The sequence below is a fragment of the Pithys albifrons genome, chromosome 2 (genome assembly GCF_047495875.1).
Source record: "Pithys albifrons albifrons isolate INPA30051 chromosome 2, PitAlb_v1, whole genome shotgun sequence".
NCBI lineage: Eukaryota > Metazoa > Chordata > Aves > Passeriformes > Thamnophilidae > Pithys > Pithys albifrons.
Window position 1 is genome coordinate 49,791,247 of NC_092459.1, and position 24,191 is coordinate 49,815,437.

The 24,191-nt window shown below is 38.0% G+C and overlaps 1 protein-coding gene across 3 annotated transcripts in view; it reads right to left on the minus strand.

The window, feature by feature from the left end:
- Positions 1 to 24,191, minus strand: part of CEP85L (centrosomal protein 85 like) — a 148,620-nt gene that overhangs the window by 73,323 nt on the left and 51,106 nt on the right. For all 3 annotated transcript variants that reach the window (XM_071548967.1, XM_071548966.1, XM_071548965.1), the window contains exon 2: positions 21,751 to 21,912. In XM_071548967.1, the coding sequence (XP_071405068.1) occupies positions 21,751 to 21,912 (162 nt within the window). The remainder of the gene's footprint in view (positions 1 to 21,750; positions 21,913 to 24,191) is intronic.

Here is a 24,191-nt window from a genome sequence, read left to right on the forward strand (position 1 = left end):
ACAATACCTTGGGGTATTTTACTGAAGCAGAAAATATTTCACAGATTGTATCTGAGCAGAAAGTCTAAAGTAAACAGTAGGTAAGCCCATAGCAAATTTTTACTTCATATCAGCCACTGAAAACAAGTTATTTATGAGTGCTATTGGTGTAAGTTTGCAATAGTCATCTGCTAAACTAATCTGCAAAGACAAAGGCTAACCTAAATTACAAAAAAATCCCTTTAGATGAGAAACTTGAGCATGTTGAGCTAGAAGTATGTCTTTAAAGAATGAAGTTGTTTTACCAGACTACAACAAACCTTTTGATTTATGCCATTTGCCTCCTTATCCCAAGGATATCACACACCCACAGTCAAATCTAACAGTGATTTCTAGAAACGCAACAGATTAAAGGATGCTCTGAACAGCCACTTTCAAAGTTGAACTTTCCCAGCAGTAACTGTCACACACACAAAGAGATACCCCATTCTCAAGGCTTTCTCTTGATGCACCCCTCTGCATTCAGATTCAGTTTTGGTGCTATTATTACTGCTATACATATACAGTACCTGACAGAGCACTCTGCTACAGGATGTTCACAGGCTGCTGTATGAGTACATGTTAGTTACATGCAACAGGACACCAGTAAATAGTAAAAAATACTATGCATACAATGTGGGTGCTCTGTGCAAAAGAGCCCAACTGAACAAAAGAGAAATTCGTATCCCACAGTATCTATCCATTTTCTCCAGCAATCAAGAGCTATTTTTAAGAAACAGTTACGTAACTAAGTAGAACAATTTTTAGATTAACAGGTTCTATTTTCCTGCCACCCCAGGATAAGAGGATAAAGCAGTATTCCAGAACAGCAGTCACGTAAACAGGCAACTTTGTTTTGCTGAAATAGAAGTATGAGTGAAAACCTACACTGCCACAGGGAACTTTTCTTTTGTGGTTGGCTGTTTTGTTTTTCAAAAGCCTAGATCTTAACTTGCATTTGCCCTTTTATGAAGGCCATCTACAGCTTCCAATTCCATTTTCCAACAACAAGCACTTAACAGTGAAGACATGAGGAAATCAAATATCCCCCTAGGATCTTCATTAAAAGTAATGGCTAAAGGGGAAAAATACTATAGATGTCACAATTATCTCTCTCCTCCTTCCTCTCTGAATCTGCAAGATACCCATGTCACAAATATCGCCACCTTCGACAGCCACCAGACACTTCCTCTCACTGTCATTACTTCTTCATCCCCACCTAGTGATGACTCCAAAATCTGCAGTAATTTAGCCCATCAGAACAGAAATCCACCCCAGCCCTTCCAGAGGGGAATAATTCCAGGTATTTTTGTTCCCTGCAAAAGAACATCCAGTAGCAGGTATATATATATATACACACCTATGCCTCCACCCTCCTCTACCAAGATGGACTTAAGTTGTACTTTCTCAGTCCCCAAAGGAAACTTACTTGTATTATCCCAACTCTCAAACTTACTTCAGTTGCCATCTCCTACAACAGCATTCCCAGATTAGTTAGGCTGATGTCTTTCAATAGCAAAACGACCTCACCTAAGATGTGAAGGGAAAAGGAGGTGCATGTGAAGAGAGAAATTCACATGAGTAGAGTTGAGAAGACAGACTCCCTCTAACCCAAGGGACCAGAGTAAAACCTGATGGGTTCCCAGAGAGCACTATCATTACATACAGTTAAAACTCTGTGGTTGGCCAAGGTATGTATCAACACCTTACATTTTATTCATAACTACAGGCAGAAACAGAGCCTACAATTCAACATCAAGTAACTTTAAAAGGTCAAATCCCACTTTTAACTTTCAAGGAGACTGGAGTTTCTGGCTATGCTTTTGACATCACTATCCAGTAACTAAAGCTCCTACTAAGTTTGCCTTTATATTAAAAATAACATATTTATAGTCAACTGGTACCTATTCTGCTCTCCACTAAGCAATGGATCTCTTATCTTGGTTCACAGCCCAACAAGAACAGCTCTAACAGGAGCAGCACCCTTCAGCTTTACGCCAGGCTATGCAAGTGTGGAAAAGAGGTATCTTCATTTTCTCTCCCAACCTCATCCTCCAGTTTCATTTCCTCTACTGATCTCTCCCACCTGAGCCTCACACAACAGTAGTCATCCTCCTAGTTTACCTCTGCATTCTCACTTCAGGAGCTCCAGCTCAAACTCAATCATAGAATAAAATCATTTAGGTGGAAAAGACCTTCAAGACCATTGAGTCCAACCATTAATGCATCACTGTGAAGTCCAAGGTTAAACCATGGCCCTAACCACTAAGTCTATGTGATGTCTTTTGAATACCTCCAGGGATGGTGACTCAACTACTTTCCTGGGCAGCCTGTTCCAATATTTGACAACCCCTTAATGGGTAACTCTTCCAAGTATCACACATACAGTAAGAGCACACATGTACATCACAGCGATGGAAAAAGAAACCCTTTTACAGACAGAAGCAGGTGCTCTAAGCAGCCACAGCAGTGAGGCTGCCATGGGACCCGTGAGGCATGAGGATACTGCTTGATGACTTTCACTGTTTCATAGCAAGATTCTCCCTGTCTGTCTCCCTCCTTCCTTCTGCTGTGGAACAGAGTTCAAGCCAGGTCGCCAAACGCAGCCAGCTTTGCCTTGCTGCAGCACTCACTGCTACGCACTTCTTGGAAGAAGTTAATGGACCACAAGCAATTTACTTAATAACACTTTCGGAATGCCTATATCAAGCAGTACTCCCTTCCAAGGGCCAGAATCATGTCCAGGAATCCTACAAATTCAACTGTTGCCTCAAGAATAACTTAATTCATTGGGGAAGTCTCTCCCCTCCTTCAGATCCTGATCCCCACATGGTACTAGAGTAACACATTAACAGTAGTTCATATTCAACTGTTATAGGTCTGCTGAGGACCCTGCAGTCTTGGTCTACATAATCACTTACAAAAACTTGAGAAAAAAAAATGTGTATTTAAATAAGAAATTAAAAAGTAAATAAATTTTAAAAAGGAAAAAACAGAAAAAATAAAACAAACCTGAAAACAAAATATTACAAACCTCTAGAAAGTAAATACAGAAGAGAAAAATACAACATTGAAGAAGTAGCTCTAGCACTCTATTTTCTATCTTTTATATTTTCAGCTTTGCTACTCTACCCTTCATTTAATACACAATAATCTCACCTTCCATTAAAGTGTCTTGGACACTTTAGGGCTTTGATGGAAAAAATTAACAGCCTATTCCACATGTAGGTCACCATCTGGAACCCAGCTCAGGTCACAGGGGATTAACCTTAAATTGGATTTTAGCATAGCTCTATATCCTACAGAAGAAGTCACTTTTTATACTCCAAAAATTAAGCATCATTATCCTTCTTTCTCAAATTAATTACAGGAAGCAAAGTGTTACAACAATCATCCTAACTTTACTTAGTAAACCTTGTCTGCTTCCTCCCACTGCTCTCTACAATGAAGACTGGCTACTCTGGTTTAACGTGGGCCTTTTAAATTTCACAAAATCGAGCAGAACAAAATGAAAGAATAAACTGGGAGGAAAGGAAGAAAAGACCCGCCTGAAATTCCCAGTATTTTTCTGCAGCAACCAAAGACCTGATACTGGGTAAAGGAATTTGACATTCCTACAACTAAGAGAAACATTCTGAAAGCAACAGGAAGATATGGAAAAGTTACTGTATTCCATCCTACAAAACTGATTACAATGTAATAAACAGATGCAGAAAACCCTTTGCTTTCCTGCATCGTCTGGCTTTCACCATTTTAACTTCAGCTTCTAATATTCTTTTTTCCAGACACATCTGTAAAGCCATGATATTAAGACTGTTAATAACTGAGAGCTGTTCTAATTCTAGTACACAATTTACCTACAGCAAAAACAAACGAAAGGAATTCCTGCTTCTGCAGTACCCATAAACAATTCTTCCTCCACGACCTCCAACTGAGACTCTGATTTAATTTTACTTTTTTTTTGGAGGACAGTTGACAGTTTGAGCAAATGTGAATAATACATGGGTAAAATTAGCAGTGTTAATTCAGATACTATATTTAGAACTAAAGTACACACTCTTCGAAAGATTTCTGTATTGTAAAAAGCAAGCCTCCACTCTAAAAGGGAACTACTATGTCTGTAAATGTCCTCCATCAGAGAAGCCACAAAGGATACTTTTAAAGGCAAGAGGAAAAAACTATCTGAATTATACTACTGTGAAGTTTTCTTGGAATATATATACAGATCTTAATGCTTGACAGTGTTTCTTCATCTGCTAGTAGTTAGTCTGTGAAGTAATGACAGTTATATACTATTAATCTGAACCTGTATGTCACTTTAAAAAAAATATTCTGAAAATTAAAGGTCATTTATGTCCTTTGAAAAGGCTGGCTGAAAGATCTGATTTCAACTATGCCAGATGCTTAAATAACCTGATACCAAACCAGGAGAGAATTACAAAATGCCCAGTAGAGTCTTTCATCCCAGCTTTTCCTAATGAAAATATTTAGTTTTGTAAATAATTTCTAAAATAAAAATAATTTTAAAAAATTAACATCAGTTTACTGCTCCTCCATTTTTCACCAGCAATCCATTTCTAAAACTTATTGTTTCTTGCCCCACTTCCTACGGCACAGAAAAGATAAGTTTAGTGCCGTGACATTACAATTACTTAAAAAATGTTATGATTAGCACACTAATTGAATGAAAACAACAAATCCAACTTAATCATAAAACCAAGAAAATATAAGCAATTATGGAAAATGCTTTAACAGAGTGATTTTCATCCCCAAAACCCAAAAGTTCCTTTGCCAAATTCACCCTCCCTGGAATGACATACAACAAATTACATCAGCAGTCACAGATTAAAAGATTTTATTGACTGTAGGTAACAGAATTGTAACCAAACTCCAACTGGTGTATTTGAGATTACTTCTATAGTCACTTAAGATAAAACATGCTAAAGCATTCAAAACAAAAACAAGGCACCACACACACACGCACAAAATCCCTCCTTGGTGAAGTTCTGGAGGTTGATCACCATAATTCTAGAAACCAGCTTGGCATCTCCATTTCCAAAGGAAACATTTCCCTAGCATCTGTATGGGATGCTGGTTCCCTGCCAACACGCCTTCCTGAGTACCAACTAAATATCCAGCAGTACTGAATAGAGCCCTCCATGTTCACACAGAGCGTATCACATGACATAAGAACTGCTACCTGTATTGCTACCTAGTCTGCTGAACACTAACTCCTAGACAATATCAAAACAGAAGACGAGTTTATAGACAACTAACAAGCTTGAAACAGTCTAAATCACGTTTTTTCAAAGGTTTTAATGATGACTTCTCAGTGCTCCCCACAAAACTGGAAGACAGCATTTGTAGGTCCCTCTTGTTTTCTGATGCGCACAGTTAAAAGGACACAACAAGAGATGGGAGAGCAGGGAATGCTTCAATTGCTGCCTTTGATAATGGAAAGAATTTGGTGTTTACAAACTTATTTCCAGTTGTTGGTTCATACATTTGGATATTTATAGTACTCATCACTATGGTATCCAAGTACATTAGCAATGCTGTGACCCACACGAAATAGAAAAAAACAAAACAAAACTGTTTCTTCTGTGCTCTCCAGTCTAATAAGAAACACCTCAGTTAAGGTATTACTAGCACAGTATGTTCCAGAAATTAAAAATGAACTGTTAAAAAGGTAGACTCAATTTCAAATCTTACTTTTTGATTAAAACAAGCAGGGAACAAAGTATATCATAAAAGTTAGTGTGGGAGAAAACAGATTACCAGGACCCACTCTCTGGCTCTGAAATAAAGTCAGCTCCATAACCATTACCTCAGAAGGTCTGAATCATACTTACAGCAAGTATTTAAATGAAAAAAAACCCCTACATTTGTCTAATTACGTTAATAATTGAAGTCATCTTTCACCCCAGAGAAACACAAGACAGTCACTTTGCGCAATGCAGTACCTAATGTGTTCTTCAGGGTTACCTAATAGCACCAGTAAATCCCTAACATAGCAAATTGTAATGGCATTCAGCCCACATCCAAGCTACCAGCATGAAATCTGAAACTCTGCAAAGGGTAGCAATTTTAGAAGCTACACACAGATCTTCACATCCCCACATAAGTGGTGTAAGGTTATTGATGCACTTCAGCTTCAGAGGAGAGACTGACACAAAAGATTTTGATAATCAAAACTACCATGCCTCACATTCCACAGAGTATTTTTAATCAGCCACTGTTAAATTTGCTTTCAGATCTTGGGTTAGCATTGGTAGGCAGATTAGACACAATTACAGTATTGAAATAATGAAGCAATGGAAACAACTGTATCAATAACAAATATAAACACCAAGTGCGAGAACAGCTTAACAGAAACTCCAAATAGAATTTTATCCTGCATTTTTGTAACGTACCTTATTTTTAGATTTTAATCTATAGAGGTAAAAATATTAATGATGTTGGAAAAACAAGCATGGTAACTGTTTTACACATATATGCCGTACAAGCTCATACACACATAAAACAGGCATATATTGCCTATTAATAAAGCCCTCTACGTATGCTCATATAAAAAGATACTGGTTTGTGAGGCCGGTTAAATCAGTGTAAGTTTCAGAGGAAAAAGAAAAATTCCATGCTTCTCTAAGTTTGATTTCAGACTTCTGAAACAAAGAAGTCCACCACGTGTAGCATGCTCTCCATCAAGTCTCACATTTACCTCCCAAAAACCAGAATAACACTCACCCATGTAAACACCAGTCTAATTAGCGTTCTTTAACCTTTACAGTAAATTAACAGTATACTACTCCCATGGGAGTACAGTACTCACAGAATCATATAAACATGAACTCTTGGCAGTAAGTCACATGATTTGTTAATTCTACGAGCCTAAGCTACCTGCTAGAACTAAAACAAATATTCATATATATATTCACAATATTCCTATCTACTTTCAAATTCCCATTTCATTCCAAAACTTCAGAAGTACTTATTTAAGAGCTTCTGAATTTTCCCCATTCCCCATTTCCTCACAAAATAATCTGTCCCTATTTCCATTAACTATTAAATAAATTTTAATTTCATTAAAAATACATTCCACTCTCAGGTAAACACGAAGTCTTCAATTTTTATTTACTCAATATGTCTAAATATACAACACATCTTTGTATCCTGCAAGAGCTGGATGATATCACTTACTGACATTAGTCTTAACATGTAGAAAATAATGCAACTGCCCTAGACCTCATTTCACAGAGGAAAACAAGGAGAGGAAAAAAAAACAGAGAAAAAGAGGATAAAAGTACTACTGCACCATCTCAAAGATATTCTAGAAGCTGAAATCCCATCAGTATAAATCAAGGACTGTTTGTTCTCTTATTTACATCACATATTGTTCTTTTTAAGCCAAGACCCAAGTTTTACAAGAACTGAGCCATTACGATCAGACATTACAAAGACCATAAAACATGAAGTCTGACCAGAACCAACCTTTTATAGCTTACTTTATTTTTAAGGAACTGACAGTGAAAGAATAAAAAAGTAACAAGCTGAAGAAACTGTGCATGTAAAGCTAATCCAGTTGGGCATTCTGTACTGAAGTCCTCTGTCACAGTCTCCTCAGTATCAGTAAGATCATTTGAATATCTGGTAAAGGTGAGAGAGATTTCATGCCAAGGTCTAAATATGGAAAAGCACATTATCCCATGGACTACGTCAAGCCCTCCTCTTCTACCTGAACTCCATTAGGAGAGAGAAGATGGGACACAAATGAGACCTGAAAAGGAATACTGAAGCTGGTGATAGTGACTTGAGTCAGAAGGAGAGAGAAAGTAATGTAAGATCCAGTTCAGACCTCATGTCACAGGGGCAGCTCACTTCCAGTTTTACAGAAGCCATGAATTACTTCACTCAGAACTTTTCAGAAACTATGTGAGACAACATAAATGCAAGCAACAGCCACAGTAAGTTGCACTGTTTTCATATTATCAGAGAATGGCTTGAGTTGAAAGTGACCTTAGAGATCATCTAGTTCCAACTCCCCAATGTGTGTTTTATTCACAAGCACTTTTTTTCATCATGAGCATTTTTTCCTCCCACTCTAAATACGGCAAAATAGTAACAAAGAGAAATTCGGCACATCTTATTTGAACTCTTAATAGTATCTAATCTTTTTTTTCAACTAGTCTTCTTTTGGCTATTAAGATTTCTCTAACATATGAGGAGAACTACAACTCCACTATAGATGCCTCAGTAAATCCAACTCCTTTTCTATGCACTCTGAACATATTTTTAATTCACTTTTCAAGCTGAGCTAATTAGAATTAAAACCTTGCCATCCCTCTCGACAGCAAAGTATGAGTGCAATGCAGATGGCTCATGCAATGAGAAAGAAGTAAGTACTTCTAACTGTATCACCTCTCTAAAGACAAACTGGGTCCAAGAATACCTCTCACCCAGACAAAAAGTGTCTGTTTCTTTAGAATTAGTACATAAGATAGAACAATAAACTATGATCTTGCCCAGAATCTCTAGGTGCTCCTATAGTAAAACTTAAAAATAGTAAACCTGAAAACTTCTTGCCACTTTATACAATAAATACCATTGTTTAAATCAGCCTTGAAAGAATGTTATATTTTTAAAAACACAAAAGATGTATTTTAGCTTTTGACAGCAATAGCCTAACTCCTTGTGAAAAAGGATGTGCCACTAAGATTTTATCATAGCTCATACAGCTTAAGAAAAATGAACAGGATACAGTGTTCCAATTCAAAGATCAACATCAATAATAAAATTCATCTTGTATGTTTAAGAATAGCAGTCCCAACACAGGGACTCATTCAATGCAAGATATCTCAAAAATATATTCTCTTCTGTAACATTTAGACTTGTCAAAAACTACACAAGTTAATACTGAACTAGTACACAGGTTTGGCCAGAAAAAAAAAACAACAACAAACCAAAATCAACCCACCCACTGCAAAAAACACATGAATGGCAGACAGATAAATTCATTGGCCGTGCTTTTACTGGTAGTAGCAAATAAAATAAGGGCCAACAACACAAAAACTATAGCTTGGTAGATTCAGCCTGGACATTAGGGAAAAATTCTTTGTAGGGACATCCTGTAGCACTGCAGTAGGTTATGCAAATGGGCTGAAGTGCCTGCCAAGGTTTTCAAGAATCAGCAAGACAAAGACACAGCTGACCTGGTCTATGCTGGTGCTGATCCTGCTCTGAACACAGGGCGGGAAACAGAGACCACCAACAGTCTTTTCCAAACCACACTGCTACATGAAAATATCCAGCACTAATTCTTTCTCAACAAGACTAAAATCCTCATTAAGTTTGCATTAAAAATATCTGAATTAACCTATTTGCTTCCTATTTTCAGATGAGCTCAGCTGGGACATTTAAATTATCAAGCACCAGGTGAGTTGCAAGGAACCAACATACAACCAGGTCTAATTTGTCACAGGCAGTCAGTACCCGGTGTGCCCTGCATTTAAGAGTGATCATCATGTCACAGCTGTATTATCATCTGGCAGGATGAAAGCAAAAGTCTTTTCCACTTCCACCCCTTTTTCAGGGCCATACTGTCAAAGGCAGGATGGTGTCATCTCAAAACAGCGATCTGACTTCTTCTGGGACACTAAGCTTGTGGGGAAAAAAGACCTCCTGCAATCCACTGAATTTGATAGCAACATCCCTGTAACCTTTCTGTTCAATGATACTTTTTATGCTACAAAAATAAATAAATAAATATCACTTGGTCATCAATAAACAGGGCATAAATTGTAATATAAGGACAATTAACAGAGATGCTAATTTATGTTTATGTAATCCATAAAGGGACCACATTACTAACACCTCCCAAGTATATTTTATTGTTACTACTTTTTCTATTCAAGAATTAAGTGCCCAGAGGAACAGCAGGAGAGGGTGCAATTCCAGAATATCACAGAAGTACAGACACTAAACAAGAAGAAACTGACCTAAAAATTAGAAAAGTTACTCCTGTATATTTTCTGTTTTTTCTGTTATTACAAGAAACTTAGAAAATGCTGCACAAAGGACTGGTGTCAGAGACATTAGGCATTAGAGGAAATAAAACACATTACGGTTTTTCCTGCCAATCATCTTTCTGCATCTAAGAACATACACAATTTTACTCCTACATAGACCTAAAGTGCCTTTTGATTTTTTTTTCTCATCTTGCTGCTTAAAGCACATTTTAAAACAATATACACATACACAGAAAATACTGTTTAGATGTATGCAAGCAACATTTCCTACTAGGGATGCCTCAAAAGTGTTTTTCTGCAGAAAAGCTTGAATATTCACTAAAAGGTTATTCACTACATAAATTGTATTTATTTTTATAAACAGAATAAGGCATAAATTTTCCAACCTATCACATGCCGTAACTATATTAGAAGAACATTAAATTGTAGCGGAAAAATCATCTTTAATGAAAACATTTTCCCTCCAACAGTTTCAAAATAGTCAAGGGACAAGAATGTACATAAAGAGGTTTATTATCAGCAGAGGGCACTAAAATAAACCAGCAAACTTTCACAAAGCCACCATGTGGTCACTTCATGAGAGGATTTTTAATTGCTGTGGGGGTGGGGAACACATGAGGATTTCACAGTAAAGAGCTGGGGTCTCTTTGCTTGGTGATTGTATAAAAACTCAGCACTAACAACAGGAGAAAAAAACCAAGTCAAATGTACACAATAGATTCTTCTCACAGGAGTCAATATTCTGCCTTCTACAGGATGAGGCTCAGCTTCAGACTTCTAAAAGCAAATGTTACTCTGGACAAAAGCAAGCCCAGGATCTGTATCAAGATAAAACAGATCTCACTTTAAGCCAAATTTTAAGTGAAATAAAAAGAGCGTCCACAGGCAGAAAACTTAGGAGTTTGAAGACCAGCAGGGAAGACTCATTACACATATGCAAATATTTTAAAACTCCCATATTTTAAAATCTACTTTTTTGAAGTTTAATCACGTTTTTCAGTATCATTCACAAGTCATCATGACACAAAGCGAAAAAGGGTACTTTTTAAATGGAGACATCCTAAGATTTTCTTAGCAACTGCCTTAAAGCAGCAGCATATTCAGATGTCCCATCTGTAGTATGATGCTTTTGGTCTTTTATTATTCAGTTACAGAGGTCCCGTGGTGTAATGGTGAGCACTCCGGACTCTGGATCACAAGGTCGTGAGTTCGAGGCTCAGTGCGGACTGTCCCCTGGCAGTTCAATGCCTCCCTGCCATCCCATCCCGTCACATCTCGGATGCTCAGCAGGGTCAGCCCCGGTTAGTACCAGGTGCTGTGACAGTCCCAAGGACTTCACTGTCACTGTCCAAGCTCGCTTGGCCATGGCAGATGGACCTCAGGACTGAAACGGTGGGGCCAGTTCTGCGCACTCTGTGCCTCACCTAAAAAATCCACTGCACAGGCTGGAAGGGCACACTCACGTGGGGAGAGCCCTGCCCAAATCTGCGTTCGCAAAGTCTGACCATACACACTCAGAGGTGAAAAGAGTCCCTCTCAAATGAAACAGGGACAAACAGACAAGGATCCCAACTCTCACCCTACAGTCAAAAGGCTATTTACTGCTACATTTTAGTGACCATCCTGAAGTGATAAGAGAACCCAAGGCCTCCAGTTTTAAGGCTTCCCCACCAGCAGTACCAACCCTATTGATATTATCTTGATCTCAACAGAATCACAAGAAAAGAAATCTCAAGCAACAAGTTCATTTCAACCCAGTTCAGAGTACAGTGCAGCTCTCAACCCAAACACCAAGTGCTGATCCTCAGAACAGGTCACTGGTGCTACCTGGCACATCCAAGTGAAGGAAGGAAGTTCTTCATATGGTGTTGACAAAAACTGAACAACAGAGATTTGTCTCTGTGTTTTGTATATTTTGAAGACTGGTCTTCAGATTATGTACATCCGCCTTCTATATCATTTTAAAACACAGTTACGATATTGTATTTTGTACTCAGTTATGAAGGTAAATTTCAAAAGGAGGAACATCTACTGGGGTGATGATGTTCTCACTCCTGCTCTCGATATATTTCATATAAATTTCTCTTAAGCTCAAGCAGATTTTTTAATTAAAAACCTTATTTCACCATAATTCTATAATGTTGCTACTGTCAAGAACACACAACAGTGAAGTCACGAGCTATCAAAGAAATTAGATTTCCTTATACATTTTTGTATTGAAAAGTCTTTTTTTCTTCCATTAAGACCAAATGTTAATGATGGATCCACTTCAGCACCCAGTCATTGCCTGATTTTCTCTAATCCCAAATACTTGTATTTGCAATGAATTAATGACATCCTAATTTTACATTTGCATTTTTAGCTGAAAATACAAAAGAACTGTAAACCTGGGTAAATCAGCTGTTACAACTACATAGGTGCACCTAAAGTACGTCACAAATCCTCAAGTCTCCAAACTTTAGTAAAATTACATTGTGGCCCTCAGTATGAGGCTGTGAAGGAGAGTCACAGACTGTAGTTGTGGGAATAAAAAAGAAGCAACCTCTACAAACAACATGAGAATGCCATGTGATGGTGTGAGGACCAACTTCAGGACCATCAGCTCCAGGAGCTTTAAAAGTGTCTCTGGACAACAAAAACACAGAGCAAAGGAAATATGTAATATGACAGCACGTTGGAAACTGGGGTTTCATCTGCCATTTCCTCTTCAGCAGGGCAGGAAAGTGAGATTATGTGTACTGAACACTTTCTAAGGACAACAATACTTACAAAAACTAACATCTATATCTAAATAAAAAATATTTAGGAGAACTAACTACTGTAATATTACTTAAATCTGGACTAACTTATTGTCCTAGTTAGAGTGGCCAGGACCAGTTTATCGCTATGTTGCTGTAACCAAAACTATTTATTCTACACCCTCTAAGTAATTTCTGATGAACTATCAATAATGGATCATTTGCAGCAGCTGCCCAGAGCACACCTGACATCTCAGGCTACAGCTTTGGTGTTAAAGAACCCTGCAAGACACAGGAATGTTTCTGTCATCACACCAGTGACTCAGCCCTGATAACTCCTCTCTGGGGAGGCATCAGCACCTTCACACCCAGCCTGAGGGGTCATGTCTGCTAATGGGGCATTAGGGACTGGCACAATGGGCAGTTGCAATGACCTAGACCATCAAAGATTAAAAATATATCCTATGACTCACAGAGTAAATCACCCACTGTGAAACTCCATGCCCTGCAGGAGTTACTGGCCATTTCCACCTAAACCTGAGCATACATAAGCTTCGGGTTCTGGGATTTCTGGTACCACTCGCTGGACCCAGAGGAGGAGCAGAACTTCAACAGGACTGCGACTGCCATTCTCGACCAGTCTGTGACCATCATCCTCACCAAAAGGTTTTCCTTTCCTTTTCCTCTGTACTCGGGGGACCACACGGCACTCAGCACAGGGGCTAACAAACACCATTCTGTTTGCACCCCAGGCTGCTGGGTTATACATCTATTTTTTTAATTTAAAACAATTTTTTCTTTGTATCACTGGATTTATTGTAATCCTTTTAAGTAAATTGTAACACTGACTTGCCATCTCTCTAGAGTCAGGTTCATTTCTCCTGCTGGTTTACCTTTAAACCAGCACTATTACAAAGAATAAACAAGATTATTCTTACAGATTTACAAAATCTTTTCAAGTAGACAGCCCTTGCTTTTTTGGTTTATTCAAACCTCTGTTCAAGTTACCTATTCCAGTTAGCTCTTCAATCTGAAGGAAAGCAATATACATGGGTACAACTTTTCTAATGCAATTTCTAAAAGAGCCAAAGGACCAGTCAGAAAGCAAAACATCTCTGCAATTAACCAGAAAGAAGACTGCTGATAGCTGTTGACAGCTCAATATGGTATCAAAAATATGGATGACTCCTTTATCATCTCAATTCATTGTTTTCATACGTTAAAATTGGCCATGTGCACATTTAAAAGACACTCTCTAGAAGGACAGGCTACTCCCTTCCAGGAGCAAAGAAGTGACCTCTGTGTAGCTGACTACAATGCTGACATTTATGACTGCAGCTGACACTAACACAGTCATTGTCATACCAAAATCTTATCTGTCAGCTCTTTAAAAAGAAGAAAATAAAACACCCAAGAGATTTCTTTTACCATGTTTGCTTTCGGAAAAGTCCACTCAATTTTCCTTTACAGCTGACTGGGTAAGAAGCATTTAAAATGGTGAAAAGAAAAAAAAAAGCATTGTGACAATGACAGTAACTGCTTTAAAAACAAACCAGTCACAATTATCCAAGAAATTTAACATATCAAAAGCATCAAATTTGCACCTATTCTGCCCCAAAACAGGCCAGCTGTTACCAACCCGAACTCAAGTGAGGTTTCTGAAAAAATACCAAAAACGCCCATGAGCAAACAGGCAGGATTTCGGGCAGGATTTCCCCCCCCTCCCTATTACCAGGCCCCACAATTCAAACTGTTTCGTTCCACCCAGTCATTTGCTGCCTATTTTTCAGTTCCTCATACTTAACTCCCCCAATCTAAAGAAAGTCAGACATGAAGGAAGTGAGATAGAGAACTACACTTCATCTAAGAGTGTTCTCTGCACATTGTTCTTTCTCACTGCCGCCTTTATACTGCCAAATCTGATGTCAAAAGTCCATCTGACTTATCACAGAAGTTCACAGAAACACAAGTAAGACCCTCCCTCCTCTCTAACAGGGAGCTTTAATGTTCTACTTCAAAGGGTATTTTTACAGAAATTATTTATCACCACTACTCTGAAACTATGGCTAAAATAAAGGATGACATTAAACACATGACTGGATTTTATACTGAAAAAGTTTTATCTATGCATACACTAAAGTAGAAACAAGTCTGTTGAATAAAGACTAGAGTGAAGCATAAGAGCTCCAAAAACTGATAGTCTTGTAGAACTGTTAAAACACAGAAATTTACAAACCTTTCCATAGGGGATAACCAGTCTGTTCCATCAAGTCCCAGGCTAGAACTCCAGGCAGCAGCAACAGGTCTTTTCTTGCTCAGCAGCAGGGTATAAGCAACTTGCTGAGTACATTCCAAATGACTACGGTCTACCAGTAAGTGCACTAATTCTACAGTGCAAACAATTAAAAATTAGTCCTGTGGGTTTTTTTTAGATAAGGCTGCAAATGCTACTTCAATGTGTACATTAAATAGTGACTTGCTACAAAATATTTGCAGATTTGATAAAAAAGGTAGTTTAAGACTCAAATTGTTCCTCCCTTTTGGTCTTCTGAAACTGATCTCACTGTTGCTTGGCTTCACGAGATTAAAAGTTACAAAGCTGCTGAACGCAGGCCAGAGAGTTCTCTCTGACATAACAGTGAGGAAAAGTGCTAAGTCCTCCCTGAAATCTCTCAGAAATTAATGTATAATGACTGATATGCCCAGGTCTCACTATATTAACCTAAATATAGTCAAGGCCATTGTATGATGCTCCTTGTTCTCTTATCAAATGTCAGATATCCATTATACTCCAAAATACAGACTATGGGTCATAAAAAGACTGCCTAATATTTCACATGAGCATGATGCAGATGAATGCAGTAAGGGGCAGAGATTGCATGGGGTTTGGCTGGGAGAGAGTTAATCTTCTCCTCAAGAGCCCCTATGGTGCTGTGTTTGGTGACTAAAACAGTGTTTGTAACACACCAATGTCTCGGCTACTGCTGAAAAACACAGGCATCACAGCTTCTGCCACCCCAGTGAGGGGGTGGGCAAGAGGTTGGGAGAGGACACAGCTGGGACAGCTGACCTGAAATACCACAGAGATTCCATACCATACAATCTCACACTCAGCAATAAAACTGAGGGGCAGGTTTTTTCCAAAGTATTTCTTGCTCTAAGACTGGACATTGGTCTGGTGGTGGTGCTTTTGCATCACTTGATGTTTGTCTGCTTTTTCTTTCAGTAGAAACTGTCTTTATCTCAACCCTGAAGTTTGGTAGGTTTTTCCTTTTTTTTGCGCTTCTGATCCTCACACCACCTTAAACACGTTCATTCTGATACAAGTCAGTGACACAGCTCCAAAATATATATGACAGATACAACTTTTTGCACTGTAACCAGGTGAATGCTGCTAAATCTTAAGCATGACTTATTTTCCCCAAGTTATTTCCCATTAGAACAACAAAAGTCCTCTTTCTGAAAAACAAATAGCGATGTTAGCTGAAGGCAAAATGCACTTGAGTTCATTTGGCAGAACACTCCAACTAGCTGGAAAAAATCCTGCTATTTTTTTTTTATGTGAGGCAAACTGATCATGTGCATGCTGTGATCTTGTTCCTATGGAGAAACTACTACAAAAGAAGGCAAAGTACAAAGTTAAAGCAGCAGCTAATTCTCTCTGCAGAGCATTCATATGTGATTCTAGTAAAGCACCTTTAGTTTTGCTCAAGCCCATTTCAAAATGGAATATACATTCTCACACAGGGAATATGTCACTGTCATTTGAGGGAACTTCCCCATGACGTATTTTAGGATATTTATTAGCATAATTTTTTCCTATTTATTAAATCCCGGAAATAGGTTACTAGAATCTGAAATAATCCTTGTTTAAATTTTGTTTCAATCCTAAATCCCCAAAGAAAATAAACAGCCAAGCTCTGAGCATTAATATTCATATTCCTCTCAGCTATACAGACACTTCATTCTAGCAAGGGATGGTAAAATCACTTCTACAAGGACTGGAGTCTAATAAAGGCTTAAGTGAAGTGCACATTTCTGATTGTCAGAATAGACAATATCTGAGTAACACAATAAGGCTGACTCAGAGGGCTGGATACTGCTTCCAAACGTGAGACTTGGCAAGCAGAGAGGAAGGAAATCAAGGAAAAAGGCCTTGAGCATAATTATTTTCTATCCTCCAAGTAATCAAGCTACTTTACCAAATATATGCCAGTACTTGCCAGGATCCCAGGGCACAGAGATTAACCTCAACTCAACTAAGATCAGGGACTTCTCTAAAAATCCATCATCTTCCAAGACCACAAAACACAGCAGACAGTGAGCACAAAGTAAGCTGCCAGCTCTCAAGATAGATGATCCTTGTGATATTGCACTTTTGTGACACCAAAACTGTAGCAGAAACGTGTTTGACACCCACTGTCAATCTCGTTATCCTTTCAGCAGGCTAAACTAAAGGAAGAACCCCTCTCAAGATACTTCATAATTTGACTTTGCCTCCTGAAATTTAGTTCTGCCTTCCACTATAGTCAATAGTTATATTTATTAACGTTTCTTTTTTTGTTTTATTAAAAAAAAGGAAAAAAGTAAGTGTTAGAAAAGCACACTTGGGATCTGCTGGAAGAAAGAGTGCTTGAAATAGCAAAACCAAGTAACTTTGGTGCTGGCTGTACCATGTTCCCTGGTGTATCAAAACAGTACAATTAAATTCAACTAATTAGATTTTTTTAATCCCTTAAAAAGATAACATGTTCCATTCAAAATGATAGCCAAGAAACTCCTCTGGGTCTCATAGCATTAAAACAAATTCCTAGTCTGTCAGCTAAGCATTCCAGAGAAGTTGTTTGAGGGGTTTGTTAAAAAAAGAACATTTTTAAAAAAGTTTAACTAGTAGAACATCAGCTCCTAAAAGAAGTAGTAACTCTTGATTCTCTGCATCCAATCTCTCTCTTCCAAGAAGGCAAAAGTCTATGTATTTTCATGTCTATTAACTTGCAAGCAGAAATGTTAAACCAAGAGCTGCATTTAACATTAAGGGTTTAAAACATATATATAAATATTTTCATATATATAAAAATAAGGGTTATAATAACAAGGGCTATAAAGATCTGCTTTATAAGAAACTTTCCACAGCACAACAAGCTTATCTGATAGAGAAAAATGTTTGGCCTGCAAGAAGCACAAGCCCTGCATCCTGTCACATCAGTATCTAGTTCTTATCCCTCCCGTCCAAAAGGCAAAATTCAGAATGTGCACAGGGGAAAGGGCTCTGCTGGGGTTTACAGCCCATTTAATTTCTGCTAAGACCCTGATTCTCTAATTAGGTAACCCAAATAAAAACAGTCTCAAAAATACTTAAAATACAGACTTCGTGTTTGTTATGTAAGTGGTACTGAAAGAATGGTTATACACAGGTATCACAATGGTTAATAGAAACAAAGTATAAATGTTACTATTGCTGTGGAGAATAGGAAACATTACGTTTCATGAATGCAGTCACATTTCCATACAGTATTCCATTCCTTTTTCCCAACTGACATTGTAAACTCTAAAAGAAGAACTTTAATCTAGACCATGCATTTAAAGTAGACGGTGAATTGAACTGTCATTTTGTAGAAGTTTATCACAATCTGCTTCCATTTGAGAGACTTCCAAGTTAGACAAAAACACAAGATCCTGCAACTGAAGGTTTTCAAAACTTTTAACCTTCACTTGTTCATTGCAATAGAGACTTTTTTCTGCCACCCACCTACCTTTAACCTTGTTTCCTCTTTTAGTTTCAGTTTTGAAATACTAGCAACAATCTTTCAGTCAAAGTCTGAAGTTTAAGAGACAACCCAAACCTCAAAGCCTACACAGAGCATAGCTGTGAGCTAATGTTGGGAGCTCTCTTTTGTCCCTATAAAGGTAAGATACAAAGGCTATGTCTGCCACTTTCACTGCGGACACCCAGACAGAAGACAGGAACAAGGCCATTCAGGTAGTCTTCACTGATAGTGGACCAGCTGTTGGCCATCAACTAAAAATCTTTTCTTTCACATGATTTATTCAACACAACTTACTACTCTATCAGAAATGGAGGAACTTTTCAACAGTTTTCAACAGTTACACAGGGATCAGTATTTCACTTCCACCATATTTCTTAGCAGAGAACAAAGACCTAGTGACAATCCACGCCCAGAGAAAACTATTCACACAGACGTGTCCAGGATAAGTTGAAAACTATAATAACACAGTTGACTTAAAAACAGAGGGAAGTTTTTAAAGAAAAGAACCTGGAAAAGACTGTATCAAACTATTTTCCTCCTGCTCCACACAGAATATAGTAATTATTTTTGTATTGCACAAAAGCTGATCTGAATCCAGAACAACTTACTGACACGAAATAAATAAATAAAACATCCCAAACACATTAACTGGAGTTTATAGAGATATAAAATGGCTTTCTATCTTTAAATTAAGAGCACTGTGAATTTAGTTTTAGATCTGTTATACCCAAACTAACATCCCCACACTTATAGTTTATAAATATCTCTCCTCAGCTTCCCCAGTGAACATAACATTGCACCATTTCAACAGTGAAACTCCACTATTTCATTTCCTAATTTTCCTACCATTACACAACGTAATACACAATTAACTGAATACATTTTAACATAAAGTTTCTTTCTCATCTTTGTCAAAAACCGCCTCTCCTCCAAATCACGTCGGTTTGAGCCAACCACAAGAGATACTTGTCACTATTCTTTAAACCCTGCATCTCCAAAAAGAACAAGTGTTCCTGAAGTGAAGTATGAGCAAGAAGATGGATTTGAAGGAACATTTCACATGCAGTAGAAGAAAACTCATAAAGATAAATTTGAAATGTAGCTGACCTCCATTCCCTGCACCACTGTATTTATTAGCAACTACACATCTGTACAAATAATTAACCTGCAACCTCCAGAATTAAAGCGGATGTTAATGCTAATTCTCAAAAAGTTTTTCATTTTTAGTGGGCATAATATAAAGGAAATAGCAAGGCCACAATTCATTCTCAGAGCATTGTTAAAAACTCTTAATAATCTGCTGACTTGCGAAGAAAATACCCTACTGAAAAAACCCCAGGAGCTTCTTCCCAAGCACCACATTGACAGCAGATGGTCAGCATCAAGTCTGCAGTTACCAGTCTGGCCCAGCAGCCTCACAGATGACAATGATACTCTTTTCTTTTGTGCATGTGGGGACGGGGCAGCTTGAGAGATGCAGACAACCAGGTTTCACAGGCAACAACCACTTCCACTAAAAACACGTGCAGGGATACAAACAATTTCCCTATCACATGCTTCATCCATTAATTTAATTTGTTAGGTTTCCCTCCTTTAACATTGAAAAACTTTAAATAGCAGAAAAGACAAATAAGGTGGCAGGAAACAGATAACATTAAGGAAACAGGAGAACTGATCACTGTCAGGCATTGCCAGAAACAAACTTCATGAACTACTGTTGCTGTAACTTTCTCGCTCTTTATTTCACTCTCCCCCCAGCACAGTCTCTCCCTGCCTGGCCCCAAACAGATATTCTCTCGCCTAAGGAGGTGAACAGAACATCTGATGATGAGCTGCTGTTTCATTTCCTCTCCTTCACCCCACCCCTCAAACAGGGAAGCCCTCAAAAGGGGGGAAGGGAGGGCATGTTTCTAATTCAAATGCTGCATCTTCTTAAAATACTATTGTGCAACATTTGGCTGAGAATGATTGTAAACCTACATATACACACACCATGAGAGTGCTTTATTCCCCCTACATCTCTTGGGAGGAAAAAAACCTCAAGGCTTCTACATTAATAACCATTTATTATTTCATTTTACACCCAAGGATTTGAATATCTTAGCAAAACTTTTATTTTGCCAAAGCCAATAACTGTTTAGAAATGAAAATAAACAGAAAGCAAGCAGTGAGTTCCTTTCCAAATGACAGATGCAACAGGAAGAGGGTGGAAAGGATTTTCTCATGTGCAAAGAGGCCTGACAGACTTAACTGAGGCATTTGGACCTCTCCTCAGGAATGCTCAGCCTCCCACAGAGACTTCTGTCTTACATTGATACAGCATTCCTTACCTCATTCCTACTAGTTCTTCCTATTCTTCTTTGCTTCAGATAAACAAAGAAGAAGAATCTTTTGAAAAATCTATCACACATAGAAAGATGCTGGAGGAAAGCATATCACAGTCCTGCTGCCATTACCTGTCTTGAAATTCTTAATGGGAAATAAGGCTATGCAAGAAGAAAACCTCAAGTCTTATTAGGACTCAGGTTCTCTCTCATTCAGGCTAAATTCCAGTTACACATTTAATGGGGAGGGTGCCAACGTAATGGAGATGTTGCCACCTTAGAGGCTGCACTCCTCCCTGATAAGAACACCTTTGGATAACTATAGTTTAATCCAAACTAAGTTTTAACAATCCTTACATCCTGCTGGTTCTTCTCAAAGGTCTTTGACCATATGTCATATGCCATGCAATAAAATGTAAATTAATTCCCACCAGAAGGCAGAGATGAGAACACAACATGCCCCACTTTCCTCGCAGTCCCAATGAGAAGCTTTCTTTGCTGACACACACAATGAATACCAGAAAGCATTATCCTTTCATCAACTCCTTCAAAAGTTTTTCTGCTTCTACCACTTGTTCATCAAGTGCTGTAATATAGGACATTACTTCTTTGTATAAATATGGAACTTCTTGTAACTGTAATTACCAAATACGTAACCCAAGTACCAGCTTTGTGGCAGAGATGCAAATTAATGCATACGACTCATGCAGAACTAAATTAATCAAACCTCACCAAAACAATTATTTGGTTGAGCAAGGAAAAAAAACTGCATGCACTAAGAAGCTTTGGAGAAGTATGGTTATTTTGGGAAACACACCTTTAAAACATTTTGGATGGTTTCTCTCTCAGAAACATCCAGAACTTAAGAGGTTCAACTCACCTTCCACACTATCAGAACAGGAGGTACCAATCCCAGTGTCCCCGCTGTCAGAAGCTATACTGTGTCTTCTGACAGGATTGCTTTGACTGCTTGATGAAATCGTTGTGGACTGCCACAGGGATTCAGTACCAGGTAACCATCCCACTGATGAATAATCTGAGCCTATAAAAAAAGCAAGCCAGAAGTCTGTCATTACAGATGCAGTACAGAAGGCAACAACAAAATACCTGTCAAGATAAAAACTGAATCCTGTTTCACAGTTCAAGTTTGAGCCAGACTCTGCCTATGTCTTGGGATACATTTTTTTAATTAAAATCCATTTGCTAAGTGAAATTTTCCCAAAAAAACCCACACATATTTTTACTATATAAAAACATGATCCTTATAGTACTCTTACACTAACTCTAACAAGAAAATTACCATATAATTCCTATCCTAAAACAGATTCTCAATTCACAGCAGATTTTTGCATTCCATGCTTTCAAATACAAAGAGATGAACACATTTTAGGACAGAAACCAGTTGAAGATTTGACCAGTGAGATACAGTAATTTCCAATTGTATAAACTGCATATAATTGCATAAACCACATGACCTGGGTGTAAAAATAAAGCCAGCAATCAAATCATCAACATTGATACAGTAATTCATTACATTTCACTGTTAGAAGTAGTTTTCAAGTAGTGATCAAGACAGACTACAAACTCAAGAAGTCACACTGTAGCTGTACACAAGTTGTCTTTGTGAGACGTCAATCCATCTTGTGGTTTGTTTCATTTCGGTATTTTTTTAAATTTAAATAAGCATTAAAGTATTACATTCTAAAACACAGTTCAGAGCAGCAAACAGTTCCTCTGCTTAAGGAGATTTTGACATAGGTCACATATTCTTATGGTCTACCTCAAAAGAAGATGTATGACAGAGCACAGTCCCAGAGGATCATAACAATTCCCAACAGCCAATATCTAAATCTGTGAATTGTTTATAGGCAGAACACCAGTCACCACACTCATACTTTGAACTAGCAGAGGTACAAAAGAACCTTGGAAAATGCACGGCTGCACTTGATTTATATATAATCACACACATACTCCCCCTCTAGCAGTTAGCTTTGTATAGCACTTTCGGCAGGAAATGACTCATGGAGAACTATCAGTTCACATACAATGTCGCTTATGAGACGTGCAATTATTTTTAGATCATTCAAACATTTTCAGCAGTATCCATCCAAAGGCATTACAGCAATTTACCTCTGCAATGGTAGCTGCAGATCATTGCTATTTCCAGTTGTACTTGTTTTCCAGCAAATTAAACAGTTTAGAAAAAGATATAAAAATGTATATATGTGTGTGGTTTTGATAGATAGATTAGATAGATAGATAGATAGATAGATAGATAGATAGATAGATAGATAGATAGATAGATCCCTGTCCACACATATATGAATACATATATACTCCCTATATAGCAGCCAGATCACTAGACCTACTAGTCAGAGAGGTAACAGCTGCTTGCCAAGTCATTTTTAAATTGAGGAGCACAGTAAATACTTACATAGTAAATTCCTTACTGTGTGTGCTATTTCATTGCAGCACAACATCTAAAACATCTACTTCCTGTAAGTAGTTTCCTGAAGGTCTTAAATATGCCTACCCACCTTATCTGCCTCAACTTCATGTTTTATTGAGGTTGCTGCCTCTTCTTTCCTTTAACACGTTTTCCTCTCTTTTCTCCTAGTATTCAAAAATCACTCAGTTCTGCTTCCCCAACATTCTACTTTAATGGTATCTTGTGTAATGTATTTTCTTCTCTTCCTTAAACTTAGTTTTTCTTCTCCAAAAGTCTCTCAATTATTCCACTGAGTATCTTTCAAGACCAGAGGAGCCAGACATGGACACACTTGCCTGTGGCTCACCAGTCATATCCTGTAAAGAGGCACCAGCCAAGATTCTAAGGAACTACCACTCCAGGTGTCCCTCCTACATACCATCTCCTCTGTGTCCTCATCTAATGTACTGAAGTGTGACAGTTTTGCATACAGCAAGTGGGAAACTGGGATGTTTCTTCTTCACATACTATCCCGCACATTTTTCACTAAATAGTCTCACTGCTTTGGGAACAATAATTTTTCCTTCCATCCTCACCTCTAAATAGTGCTACTTTCCACAAGAGTTCTCCTTCATACTTCTCAAGTTGCATCTAGCTATTCCACCAAGAGTAAGGCTGACTTATGGGAAGCCAAACTAATTAAATCAGAAACAGTTCTGATTTAGGAGACATTTAAAACACACTTACAGAAGAGAAATTTAGATTCATTTACCCTTTATTATGCTTTTTCCACTGTACAACTCTTTTGTGACATTTCAGCTTCTGTAGCAATAAACAAGTGTTAAAAGAAATGCAGCAGATAATGCTACCAATACTGAACATTAAATTAACAC